The 14,403-nt window shown below is 33.9% G+C and overlaps 2 protein-coding genes across 3 annotated transcripts in view; both read right to left on the reverse strand.

Moving 5' to 3' along the window:
* LOC105319700 (rhomboid-related protein 1) overlaps positions 1-3,795 on the reverse strand; it is a 33,067-nt gene extending 29,272 nt beyond the window's left edge. Inside the window, exon 1 of one of the 2 annotated variants that reach the window (XM_034458996.2) lies at positions 3,403-3,794. In XM_034458996.2, coding sequence (XP_034314887.2) covers positions 3,403-3,477 — 75 coding nt within the window. In that variant the 5' untranslated portion in view covers positions 3,478-3,794. Of the gene's footprint in view, positions 1-3,402 lie in introns of both variants that reach the window. The other variant, XM_034458998.2, reaches the window with a different exon arrangement.
* A 4,231-nt stretch (positions 3,796-8,026) lies between these two features.
* LOC105319726 (Ig-like V-type domain-containing protein FAM187A) lies at positions 8,027-9,722 on the reverse strand. The gene is made up of 2 exons (XM_034458999.2): positions 8,699-9,722; positions 8,027-8,457 (listed from the first exon to the last, which is right to left on the reverse strand). Exons 1-2 carry the CDS (start codon positions 9,679-9,681, stop codon positions 8,043-8,045), a joined length of 1,398 nt encoding a protein of 465 aa, XP_034314890.2. The 5' UTR covers positions 9,682-9,722; the 3' UTR covers positions 8,027-8,042.
* Positions 9,723-14,403: the final 4,681 nt, after the last annotated feature.

Here is a 14,403-nt window from a genome sequence, read left to right on the forward strand (position 1 = left end):
CAAACAACTACAAAAAATATCTAAATTGTTCGTACCATTTAAAATCTGACTATTTTCAAGGTATTTATAAATATGTTACCTTGAAAGACAATGCTTTAGCTAGCACACATTATTTCGAATTTATCAATTATTCTCAAGAACTAATTCTTGTCAGAGGCGATGATTTGTGCTTTGGTCCAAACACTGTTTCACTTTCGGTTTGTCAGAGTAACTGCATAGGAGAGTTGATTAAAATCAACTCCCAAAAAGTGCTTTATACATGTATGCAGAAATAATATAATGAAGAAAAGCGGAAACATGTTTTTTCTGTTCTGAAGGCCTGATGATATCAATGTAAACAAACCAGACTGACACTACATTCTTCTTTTTATGCACAAGAGGGAATGGTTTAAAAACCCGTTTACTTTGGGTATTTCTCAGACTCTTAAAATACTTTTATTTATTTTAAAGGTATTTTTTAGTCATCTACTCGGAGATCAAATAAATCAGGGGTTAAGGCTCTGTACTCAAGATCCTGTGGCAGAACAATAATTTTTAACGTATTTGCTTTGTTTTAGCTATTTTGCAAGGCTGTGAATTGTGTGGTAGAAACGGAAATAACTCAAATCGCGGTTGTCTTTCGCGACGTTACGGTGCGTCTGACAGTGATCCCATTTCCGGACTGAGCTTAAGGGGTCGGGCACCCGCATTCATGAACGACTGCAATACGAGCTCAAACAACTATTGGTTGCGATTAAAAAGATTCTAGAAATTTGGAAGCGGGAATCAGCTTTAACTTGGACACGATTTAAGATCAAAAATTTTATATTTATTTTTTATGTATAAAATGGTTAACTGGTGCATTTTAAATGATTGATCAAAATATTGAAAGTTAAAGTCAAGTTACAAGCGAGATACAGAGGTAAAAATTGGTTGTTATGTAAACAAAGCTCCAGTCTTATAATTGTTCACAAAAAATGTAATGTAGAAAATTACAATTTCTTAGACAAAATGATATGTAAAAAACAATTTAAACTAATTCGATACCTTCATAAATACTATTATCAACAAAAGAAAGATACATTTGATTGAAACTTACACCAATACAACATATATGTAAAAAAAAAAAATTGACAATATTGAGCTTTGTTTACAAAACAAAGAATTATGAACTCTGTATCTTGCCTACAATTTGATATTTGACTTTCAAATTTTGACATGGCATTATAAACTTCTATATTTATCAGTATAAACATTGAAAATGGAAAAACGAATTTTGAAAATTTTAAGTCAAATCGTGTCCAAGTCCCTTTTAATTAAAATAAAAACAAGCAATGTTTAATCAATGCATTAAAAATGTTTCTAAGTAGATGAAGAAGGCATGAAAACGCGCCTATATGGCGATGATCGTTTTGAGATAGTGTAGTTTCAATTCATGAATATTTCACGTTATACGGGCGCGCAAAGTTATACTGCATGTCAATAATTTAAACATATTTTATTGATTAATCAAATGGATTAGGCAACAGGCAAAGCCTATATAAACCCTCTCCAAAATACGAAGTCAAGAAGTGGTGTTACAAAATAATCATAGAATATAGAATGTAGTATAATTTACCAGTTTACAGAGTGATATATTATTGATTTATTTGTATACCAGACAAAGGATAATTGGATAATAAATAATAAGCTTGACTTTTGTCATATGATGATAAATTAACTTGTTGTTTAGCATATACATGAACACATTCATTCCTACATTTATAAACCCATCACCTCATTCATTCATACCGACAGACAGACATAGAATATTGGTGTCATGGTCCAGCCCATTTGAAAAAAATAAAAAGAGAAAAAAAGAACAAAAAATCAAAAACGCTTAGAAGCTATAATATAACTATGAACATAAGAAACAATTTTACAATTTAAGTTGTATGAAAAGTCAGAACCACCATAAAGAATATAGTTAATATGAAAAGGTACACTAATGTCATTAAATTGATTAAAAAGTTTAACTCTTTGTTGAGTGTATCTTGGACACTCAAGAAAAAAAATGTATATTTCCTTCAGATTCAGACCCACAGTTTGTACATCGACTATCAGCAATTAAAAAATCCTTAAATAAATTAGCATTTAAATTGCTAGCTTTATTCCGTAATTGATATAAAATAATATTTTCTTTCCTATTGCCAAAGCTGTAGTGTTTGCAAGTTTTGGGTATATTTTGGTTTTTGAGTTTAACTGATACTGCATGTCAATCATTGATTATGTAACATTTCTTATCTTACACTAAATGAACTTGATACTTACTATAGTTATTCATGAAATATGCATATAGATTTAAATTTTAAAATGAGTCGATTAGAATGAATGTGAAACGACTTGTCCACAATTTATTCTATCAACCATTCAACGTGAACAAATGTACTTTATTTGTTCTGTTTATATCATTTTGTAAAATACGTCATGAAACTTCTTTAACTGAAGTAGAAATCTGACATTCTTAAACATTCATAAAATTTGTTTTAAAAATATCAGCGGTTAGATTTCTGATTTATTTTACGTTGTTTATTAAACTTTGTGCCGTTCATTGTTGTCTTTTCGGTATTCAAAGTCTTTTGCTGCCGACAAAGTAACCAAATAATCATTGAATGACGATGGGAAATTCAAACGATCAGTTCAAAACCCCCCACGCTGATTTGTTGCATTTTTTATGTCTGATATGATCAAACTATACCAAAAATGCAAATTCATTTGATATCTCTCTTTGAAAGCAACTGAATAATTGACCTTTCTAATACTAGTACATGTACTTCATGCTTTTCATCACAGTTGAACGTTGTCCCACGAAGGTTCATTATAAAAATCAAATTACAATCAAAACTTAGCTAGGACAAAGTATTTTCATTTAGATCATATGACAAACTTTGGTATTTGTAATTTGTGTTTCTATTTAATGGTTTTTGTTGGTCTTTTTGTAGTTAAAGGGGAGGGGAGGATTTGTGTGACAGAGTCGAGATACTGAAAGAGAGACGACTAGTGGCCAAATAGTGTGATGTTAATTGATATGTTCTATACACAATTACAATATCTGAGCTGATATACGTGGTCCAAAGTCAGTTTAGAAACCAACTTGAATGTACACGTATATAAAAATATCCAATTTCCGCAAACATCTTCCTAATTAATCATCAGTCCATGTTACCTTTGATTATATGTAATTTCCATGTAATATCCTTGTCCCAACAATCTGTGTTTTCTTTACTTTGTAACCTTTATCGGAATGTGATGGTATGATATTATCACATTCCGCCAATGACTCAGTGGATTCAAAGGAAATTGAATTCTAGTACAATAAAAAGTTCAAATGTTGCTTTCCCAATCCAAGGTGACAAAATGGACGCGTGCGGAATAAGGACTTACCGTGGCCACGAGTCTCTGGAACGACTCATTATGACTGTCCGAATCCTGACATCGCATCTGTAGAGTTCCTGCCATTCTTCAAGATCCCAAGGATAATGTGCAACTCAGAAAAAGAAACGACAGAAGGGTCCTTCAGATGCCAATGACTACACTTTCGTGGAAATTATAGACCCTGGAGTCATGTATACACATCTCATTGCCACTTCCCTCCGAGGAAATTCCTTTTATTTATTTTTTCTAAACTTCGCTTTAAGACCATTAATAGCGCACGTTATTGATGCCCCTCCAGTTCACAGCCAAATGTCTTTGTTTAAACAGTAGTCATTATTGTTGGAGTATCATCAACAGCGATCATCACTTTTCAATACTCTAGAGTCTTTTTGTGTGCTGTAATTGTATTGAGCAACAAACATCGTAGCGTCAGTGAATGTGCCGGGTTACATCGACATCGTAACAGAAGTATTCAATACTGCGTGTCATTGCCATTAATAACTGATAGCGATTATTATTATTTCATATCTTTTTCTATATCATGCTCATTTTAAAGTCTTTGTTTGTATTGCTGAAATTACCTTTTAATACCATTTTTAATTTGTTACAGCGTGTTTAAATTCAATACTATCGAAAACAGTGTAATGAGGAAATGTTAACTAAATTCATGAGACTTATAATTATACAGCAACATTTACTTTGCATGTGATACATAGCACCTAGTTTAATTACAAATAAATGTCATATCTTGTACCTTTTTATGTGTCTTTGATGCAATTTAATTTTTCCTTTCTCTAGGTGCATATGATATTAATTTTTCTGCAGAAATAAATAAGAAGTTCGAAAATTATACGCTCAATACAAGAAATGGCTTCATTCGAATCATATTAAATTATTATTTATGAAAATTAAGAATTTATATTAAAACTGACTTCAATGCACATCGAAAAGATTTTTGGGAGTTGATTTTAATCAATTCTCCTATGCAGTTACTCTGACAAACCGAAAGTGAAACAGTGTTTGGACCAAAGCACAAATCATCGCCGCTGACGAAAATTAGTTCTTGAGAATAATTAATTAATCCGAAATAATGTATGCTAAAGCAGTTTTTTCAAGGAAACATATTTATAAATACCTTGAAAATAGTCAGATTTTAAATGGTATGAACAATTAAGATATTTTTTGTAGTTGTATGTATTCTTACGCCAGAGTTCGATATAGTCTCGTTTAACTCGGCGCTCGGCTGTCTCCGTAAATCTCCGACAAGCAGAGAGTCTCTCTTACTTGTCGGAGAGTAACGGCGATAGCCGAGCGTTTGGTTGAACGAGACGAGAGTTCAATATTGTTTGGATCCATAAATTTTCAAGAATGTTTATATCACTGATACATAGTTTGATTGAATTTATTATATCTTTAAATATTACTTAACATGATTCATGTAGGTTTTTATCAACATTCTTGTGTCGAAAAAGTCCGAAAATTCATATTATAAAAATGTGCGTAATTCAAATACAGATTAGAAACTACCTGTACTTGTCATGCAAAATAACATATCATTGATTTTAAAATAAATAACCATCGATAAAATCAACTCCCGTCAGTTCTTCGGTACTTTGATTAAAAGGTGTTAACGTATGGATGAATTTCACAGCACTTTTGAAAATTGAGCAAAAATATTTCAGTCCTGCAGCCAATCGTGATCCATATGAACAAGGTCGTTCGTTTAAGACCCGGCAAATTTTACGCATCCGTTTTGCAGGAACCAAAGAAAAAATATTGCTAATGCAGGAAGGGTAAAGTAATTTTCTTCAGTAAAGGGGCTTTTTTCCCACCTTTTCCCTGCAAAATATCAATATCGGTTCAGGGCACTATTCGAAGACTTGTCGCGTGAGGACGTGAGCAAGACGTAATGAAATTTCACGGGAGTTACTGAGTAATTAAACAGTTTCGAGATAAATTTGTCTAACTAGAGTGAGATTGAAAAACTGAAAATGGAATTTGAATAGACGTTTACCAATTGAAGGATTGGCCAATCTTCAGATGAATCACGTTTTTTCTTTGTCTTCTATTTCAATTCCGTCGGAGAATCCCTTTATATACTATTTTACTTGGTTTAACAATAACAAAATGATGCATTAGCTCTCAGCAATTTAATTTTAAAAAATTAAGTTTTAAATTATATTAGTTTTGGAATAAACGTTATATGTTTATTCAGCCTGATGAATATTTCTGATACACAATGCAACTGTGAAAGTACATGTATAATGTGGGCAAAAATAATTCGCCGAAATTAAAATTTCTATATTATCCAAATATAAATGTATAATATATCATATGAAAAATAAATTTCAATTTTTTATCTGCCTAAATGGAAATAAATTACAAAATCATGTTACCGTAAATTTTTTTCTTGGCAACCCGACATGTAGTTGAAGTCAATCAAATTCTTTAAACTTTTGATTTCATTTCATTCAGGAACTTGATGAAATATAGACTTTCGTAAACAAAAATAATTCCACTTGCAGAAACTTTAGTTTTACAGTTGCATTTTGTATCAGAAAATAATTACATGTACCACGTAGAATAAACATACAACGATAATCCCGGAATTAAATATACTTGCATGTGCTTCAGAATTCCCACAGTGACATGCGCGACTGGGTTTGTAAAGCCCCTTTCACAATTTGCGCACGAACACTTTACACCACTTTGCGATCGAAATTTTTGAGCTTCGCACGAGCTCTCGCATACGTTGCACGAGCCCTCGCATTCGTTGCATACGTTTTACTGGTCGCATCAAGTCTCCTCTGGATAGTGGACAGACACACTATTCAGACGCGACCCAACGCGATCCAAATTATCGCAGTGCAACGCACGAACATTAGTACGAACGTTTTACAACGTTCTGTGTACTCGCAAGAGTGATGCACGATTTTTAAAGGTCGTAAGATGAACTGCTGTTGTAAATGCGTGTGTTTTGCGACCTTGAGACTGTTGCTCAACATGTCTCCTGTGATCTTGCAACGTTTTACAATCATTGCACGACTTATCAGCCTCAATGGTTGGTTTTGTGATATAAAGAGAATCATAATGACTAAATATTTTGGATTTAATCATTTTTGTCTGCATCGTATGCTCATGTCGGCTTTTTCATTCCTATGAAATCGCCCTGTCACGTGACTTTCTAGACCAATCAGATATAATAGAATAATCATTTTGAGGTATAATAATAAAAGATGCTGCATCTCTGTTTCTTCATGGGCGGCATAATCTCTCTCTTTCAACTATGTCTACTGAAGGGCGTCGGAAATGGGCGGTATATACCCCCTCTGACTCGCACGAGCATTCGTACCATGGAATGCATGATTGCACGTCCAATCGCATTGGTGCACGTTCAATCGTCCGATCACCTGGTCTCTCGCGCGATCCTATCGCATTATCTTTCAACAGTCGCTTTCATTGCACAACAGTCGCATATAGACGCAAGATATGTCGCAAGGTTTATTGCGTTTACATCGCACAACGCTCGCTTAGATCGTGCGAATTTCGTACGAATACTTTTTCAAATGCGATTATTTCGGCAACAGTTTACGATTCATATCTAATTTTTTCGGTCGCACGAATATTTTGTCGCCTCTGATCGTGCGCCAATTGTGAAAGGGGCTTAGGTGGCAGGGGATAGTTTTTTTGGTCGAGGAAATGTGAGGCAGATAATGCTCATATATGTGATTTAATTTTTCAGTGGATTTTTAAATTTGCTAAAATTAGTTTGCATGCAGGGGACACACGGTCCCGACTCTTGAGAATTTTTAAACATTTCAGAATAAAACAAGTACAACTTACATATAGCACTATAAAGAATAGCCAGGGACGGTCTCAAAATTTTCTGAAAAATGGCCCTTTTTTCACATTTTCACGGGTCCAGAACCACGCTCCAGTCCCGAGCAACTGCCATAAACTACCATAGGATTGGTAGCTTAATGTATACCCGTGCAAATAATCACCAATTGATGGGGGGTCAATCACCTTCTTTTCGAGTGACATTTCGTGTTCTGAACCCACCCTACTTTTCAAGCACAAAACCGAAAGTGACAATTTTGGCCACAGTTTCGCATTTTCATTCCATATCTGATGAAATGTGCTACCAGTAATAAAGTGTCATATATCAATGAAATTGACATGAGCTCCTCTATCCACAAAATGAATGCAATAAATATTCTACCAATTTATACCCCTCAAATAACCAGCCAAACCCCAGGTTCTCCCTTTATTTCAAAATTTTGACCGGGTCTTTCCTTCGAAACTATCCCCTGCCACCTTAACACATGTGGATAAGGGTTGCAAATCACTATCATCGCTTCGTCAGATGCAGTGGGTCTTTGAGGACCAAACTTGCAAGGTACTCTCTTCTATAACAGTATCAATACAGAATTTGAAATCGGGGTTTCGGGAACACGGAAGATAAGAATTTTTTTTCCAGAAGAGACCCTTGTCATAGGTTTTAGTTACCAAGCAACCCAGACAGTTCACCTATTATTGAATACCTGATTATATACTTATGATATACATGTAGACTGTCTTATTAATTCCTCAATTAACTGTTGTTTTCTCGTTTTAGTAAATTGAAAGAAAAAAAATTGAATACATTTTTATTTGGCCGTCTTTTTCTTCTTTTTACAAAACACACATACACAAATAAGAAATATAGAAAACACAGTCAAAAATAAACCGGAATATGTAATATATTCTTTGATCTTTACGTCATTTCTTGCATCTGTGACAATGACCTTGATAGTTGCTATGTGGACTTTTGAGCTCCAACAGTTGTAAGGTGCCGTGTCGGTCATGCGCAGGCGCCGGATATGAAGCCTATTGATGGAATCCAAGAATACTCGCCCTCGAGTTTGCCGTTTTATTGTCAAGGGATTCAAAACAAGTGTGCCATTTTGCCAGCGAATTAAAGACTTGTACTTCTTGCTCCTTGGACACGATAGAATGAGATGCTTGTTGATTGGTTCATAGAGAACACGACGAATCACCAAGGGAGGAAGTTTAGGTTTGGACCTGAAATAAGTAAATTGTACAACGAAATTTGTATTTTTCCTCTTATTTCTAATACATGAACTTAATTTGAATATTGTATATTTGATAAATTAGAGGGAGAGAAAAAAAGAATAAAATTACATTAACGATATCATTTTTCAAATATATTTGATTTAAAACAAATACCACCTCTTTTTTTTTTTAAAGAATAGGTTTATATACTCAAGAAATGTAACATTAATTGAATAAACAAATAAATTACCCGAGAGAATAAAACCCCGCCTCTAATACTTCCGTTATGTTGCCGCTATCGTCCGTGACGACCGTATACCCCGGTGTGGTCGGACATGCTTTGTAGCAATCCGCCATGGTCACTTCGCTCCGCCTATTCTTGATCCGCTTGATGGATGCAATTTCTTTAGAGAGCACGGTTGATCGGCAAGGTACGCCATCGGGATACAGTTCCATGATAGGAAGATCAAACGGAAGGATCGGCTGATCTTTTTGGATTTTGGTGACCATGCACAAACCTACCCTCTTTTTGATGCTTTTCTTGTTGCAGTCTTGACATTCTGTCCATTCAGACCAAGCAGTGAAAGCTTTAATGTTGTGATCCACAAGGGGAAAATTACCAAGGTACTTATCTTTGCCACTCTCAACGTCCTCGTATTTTGTTGTCTTCAGTCTTTCTCTGAACAGCACGTCCAGTTGGTATATTTCCTCGTACTCTCTGTAGTAAGTATTGATACAGAAGTACTGACCCGCATCCAACACGTCCACGGGGTCAATAATTAGATCACGTGTTTCGCTGTCAATTCTGACCCGCCCGTCGTCCTTACTCACGAACTCAAAGTCCGAGTCCTGAGGTCGAAGTCTCTGCCAGTCTATTATCTCTAACTTTGTCAAGTCCTGATCAGGTCGTGGGCAAAGGTTGCAACCCAGTCGCACCTTCTGGCCTTCTAATGCCAGTAGCCCGCGTATCGTGTTTTCAAGAGATTTTCTTTCTTCCTCGCGTGCATTTAAACATTTATCATACGCCTGAAATTCTTCTTCGAAAGCCTTCTTGATCGCCTCTTTGGTACGAAAGGCTTTACCAAAAAGCTTCCTCTTTACCCTAGAGCGTCCATGGTCTGCTTTATAAGGACTAATTCGCTTCACAAACTCTTCTAATTCAGATTCTGTCACATAACTGTCAATCAATGAATACGATATCGAGAGAATGCTAAAAATCACCAGCAAATTCATATTTCTCAATATGTGTCATTATGTCGTCTGGTATGTGTGTTAAATGACGTCATTTATTATTACGTCATAATGATGCACGAAAAATGAATATTGGTGCCAAAGAGGGTACTGAAATATGATTTTAGAGTAGACGTATACAATTAACACATTTTTGAACAGCAGTATTATTCTTTTTTATCATACTATTTAATATGTTTTACAGTGCTACCGTTGTGGCGAGCACAGCAAGAATTACACATACATGTATATTGCATCAATGTCAACTTAGTGTTATTAAGTTATCAACTAACATCAAATAATGATCGAGAGAGAGAGAGAGAGAGAGAGAGAGAGAGAGAGAGAGAGTTATAAGATTTCTAAGTTTTAAAATTCTTACAAAATACATATATTTGCTTCCACCTAAAACCGTTCTGTAATAACTATTGGAGTGAATTGATCAGTCTGTAAAATTTATTTTGTGTTTAATTTGGTCAAAATTGTTAACGATAAATACAGTATTATTTTTTTTTGTACCTTGTTGTTATCTGAATTTTATTTTTTTTCCCGGTTCATATTATTATTATTCTATTTATTTATTTATTTATTTTTTTTGCATTCTAATTACAAACGTTGTATCCATGCCCCCGGTCCCTATTTGCAGGTGAGTAATTTCCTATTTTCAAATATAATGGTTTGACAATATGCAATATCTGTATAGATTTTTTAACTGTTTATTTTTTCTATTTATTCTTTTTTTCAGTTCAAAATGACCTTTTTTAAATCTTCCCTACTAGTTACTGTACATGCATGCAAATTTAGCTTAAAATTGGAGCGAGATGATTGTACAGTATGGCTCTTGCTAGTATATATTTAATCTCTCTATCAAAACAAAAACAAATCAAAGTACTGAAGAACTGATGGGAGTTGATTTTGTTGATGTTTGTTTCACTGATGTGTTATTTTGCATGACAAGTACATGTAGTTTCTAATTTGAATTGCGCACATTTTTATGATATGGATTTCTCGACCAAACGCTCGGCTGACACCGTAAATCTCCGACAAGGATTTACGGAGACAGCCGAGCGTCGAGTTGAACGAGACCATATTGAACTCTGGCGTAGGAATACATACATGTACGACTACAAAAAATATTTAAATTGTTCGTACCATTTAAAATCTGACTATTTTCAAGGTATTTATAAATAAGTTTTCTTGAAAAACAATGATTTAGCATACATTACAACGAATTGATAAATTATTTTCAAGAACTAAGTCTTGTCAGCAGCAATGATTTGTGCTGAGGTCCAAACACTGTTTCACTTTCGGTTTGTCTGAGTAACTGCATAGGAGAGTTGATTAAAATCAACTCCCAAAAATTAAAAACTTCATCTGAGGCAGGTATCGCAGTCTATACTTAAATTGTTATATATTACACGCATTACAGATGTTTGATCCACCATCGAGGGAAATATAGCGCGAGAGCACTGTGATGTCATTCATGACCTGTGTTGTCTTTGTTTACGTTTCTCGACTCAAGTGGCAACGAAGGTATGGTAGCTTGAAACAAATCTCTCGGGTCTCGCCAAAGCTTTTTCAGTACTCAGAATGTGTCTTCAAACCTCAAGACATCGTTAATTACGAGTTAAATGTCGGCCATTTTTGGCATAGCACCACGGGTGAAAACATTATACTCTGTCTCGAGTTTTTGCTTCCACCACTTTTTGCTTGATATTTCAATAATAGTAAATACCTTTGTGCTCAAACTACGTTCATCCACTAATATGAAAAATGTCCAGATTATCTGTTTTGAAACGCCCCCTCTACCGCTTCAGGTTTCAATACACATCCAAAAATTGAAAGTCTACGGAGATTTTGCATTGGATCAACCATTAAAAAGCCTGGATGATAATGTTAAAAAATTGCGCGATGTATTCCGAGTGTATTCCGAATGGAGAAAAGATGTAAACATTTCCCATTACAAATCTCCGTAAGAAAATTGTTTTCGTTCCTGTGAAATTTTATGAGTGAAAAGGGATAATTGTTCAATGAAGATATCTTGGATATATTCCCTTTCATCGATTTCAATTGTATTTCTTTCACAGGTATGTGTATTTTTATTAGACAGATTATAGAGCATTATGGGACGTAGACAAAAAATTTTGTTTGATGAATCTATAGGTTTAGATCGTTCTTTTTCCTGCGCACACTGGTTCTTAGAGCTCGCTTCGCTCGCCGGCGCTGCTCGCCGGCGAGCTGCGCTCGCTATTATATGCTGGTAACTTTAAAAAATATTTCTATGTAATGCATGATAGCGTCCACAGCCGGATCTGTTTTTACCAGGAAGCAGTCGGTCATTGGAGCATGTTTCTGTGGAGTTAGAAGATGTTAAATTAAAAAAGTTATAAAATCGAAGAATTTATAAGTACCTGTACTAGTATAATACATCGTATATACCTGTGTAGTATGAGTGTTTAATATATATATATATATATATATATATATATATATATATATATATATATATATATATATATATATATATATATATAAGCACAAACATTGCAATAAATCTCAAATTGACATATACCTGCCCATAGTGAATGATATAGATACATATAAAGCACAAGGAATTTCATTTTTGTTGGAGCTCCATATATATTTTATATATATATAAAAACAAGTAGTAAATAAAATTTTAAATTTGTTATAATCAATGGTGTTAAATACAAAATTGTCTGACCATACAATGAATTGAATTAGAGCGCTTATAGTTGTTGAGCAATAATTTGTGTATATTTGTCGAACACTTGTCAAAAAGGAATCATATATAATTGTTCTGATTGATAAGATCCCACTATTGTACAATTTTCACAAGAAACTTACCTCGGTCATTTATGGGACACCTGCCGATATAAATGTTGATAAAAGTACATCCTTGAATTTTCAATTTCACCAACTTTGACCAAGAACATGTTTTAAACATTTTTGGATAATTATTGTAAAAGCCCGGATAACGGATTCGAACTCATGACCAACATATTCGTAGTTTACGTTGTAACTCATTGCGATACCCTTCTATTTACCTATTTTTGGAAATGAGAAAATTTAAGAATTATACTGAATTTTTATTGTTTTAAGCGACTCTGGGAATTCAATGTAGGCCAAATGCACTAGTGATTTAGTGTTGAATGTATGCTTTGTACATGTAATGGTTAAAATTATACGTGGTATTTGCGCGAATCGCGTACCGTATATTTTACCTGTGTTTATTCTATTTATAGAGTTTCTGTTCAGCGCAAATTCTTTTTTTAGAGATTATGTTTCTTTAAACTTACTAAAAATATCTTTTGAACATTTATCTTGTTGTTTTCGATTCTATTATGATAATCAGCAAAGTGAGACTAATTTGTGAAATTATTTATTTACTTACTATAATATTTGAGATTTAAACTAGTCTAACAAGTTTATACGGAGTCTCACTTCGCTGACGCCCTTGAGAGTGTTCAGGTGTGAAACGGGTGAAACGTGTGAGTGATACTAGTACCTTACATTATTTACGGTAAGAGAGTTATTTTCATGTTTGGAATAACTATTCATTTGTATTATATTCCATACACAGTAATTTAAATATCATTTATGTGAGAATAATAAAATTGTTTTATATGCAGACTGTTTAGAGAAATGTATAGCGATTTGAGATAACTTCTAATAAGTCTGTAGTATTTTTAGATTTAAGCAATTATATATAGTCATACCTGTTGCAAGTGAGTGCGCTAGTCTACTTATTGACTGTGTGTGGCACCGCCGCCATATATTGGAGGTTCGTTGATGTCATATTTTGAAGTAAATGCAAATTGTGTATTATTAATTTTTTAGTGTTTCTGTGTGTGTCTATTTGTAATATGAGTTATTTTGTTTATATAGTAGCTCATCGCCAATAAATTTAATATTTAATTGAAATAAAGAACTTGAACAGAATAAGCGATTTTATTCTATTACATACAATATAGCAGTGTTAGATATTATGGTTTGACGTTGGAATGTTAAGTTTAACCCATCCCCTGCAACCATACTCATGAAAATCAAGGAATTTTTATTTTTTTATTTTAGAAAAGTAGACTGCTCTGATTCATAAAAAAATCAAAATGGCGAAATCGACTAAATATATTCAGGGATATATGATTTTTCACTGACTGATGGCTGCTTATGCCTACTCTTAGACTGTGGTTTCCTTCATTACCATTAACCATACCGTTATGGTAAAGACCACTTCTAAACAAACCAGTCAGCTGCCATTAGTTGCGAGTCGTCCTTCTTGGCAAATGTTTCAGTATTTTTTGTGTGTGTGTGTCTATGTACAGATGTACAGATCTACTATACGAATTGTCAGCATGATTGAAATAGTTTTTGTTTAATCAACATTAATACTTAAAGTGACTAAAAGACCAGACAACGGATGACTTATGAATATAATCACAATGCATGACTTTATCTCCCACGACTGTGATAGCACAGAAAAAAAAAATTAGATCAATTCATTGTCAACGTCTCAAGAAAGGTAAACAAAAAGAGAGTGGTAGACACCCAAAACAAAACAAAAGGATTTAATAAATTGGTGAAATAAGTTTTAGTAGAACATTCTACCAGATACAATCTAAATTATATTGACAAGGCCTGCAACGCATCGCCATTTTGTTACTTCTGGTCTTGATCGGAAGGGTCGAAATTTTGAAACTGTGCTCC

This window comes from Magallana gigas, chromosome 7 (genome assembly GCF_963853765.1).
Source record: "Magallana gigas chromosome 7, xbMagGiga1.1, whole genome shotgun sequence".
Classification (NCBI taxonomy): Eukaryota; Metazoa; Mollusca; class Bivalvia; order Ostreida; family Ostreidae; genus Magallana; species Magallana gigas.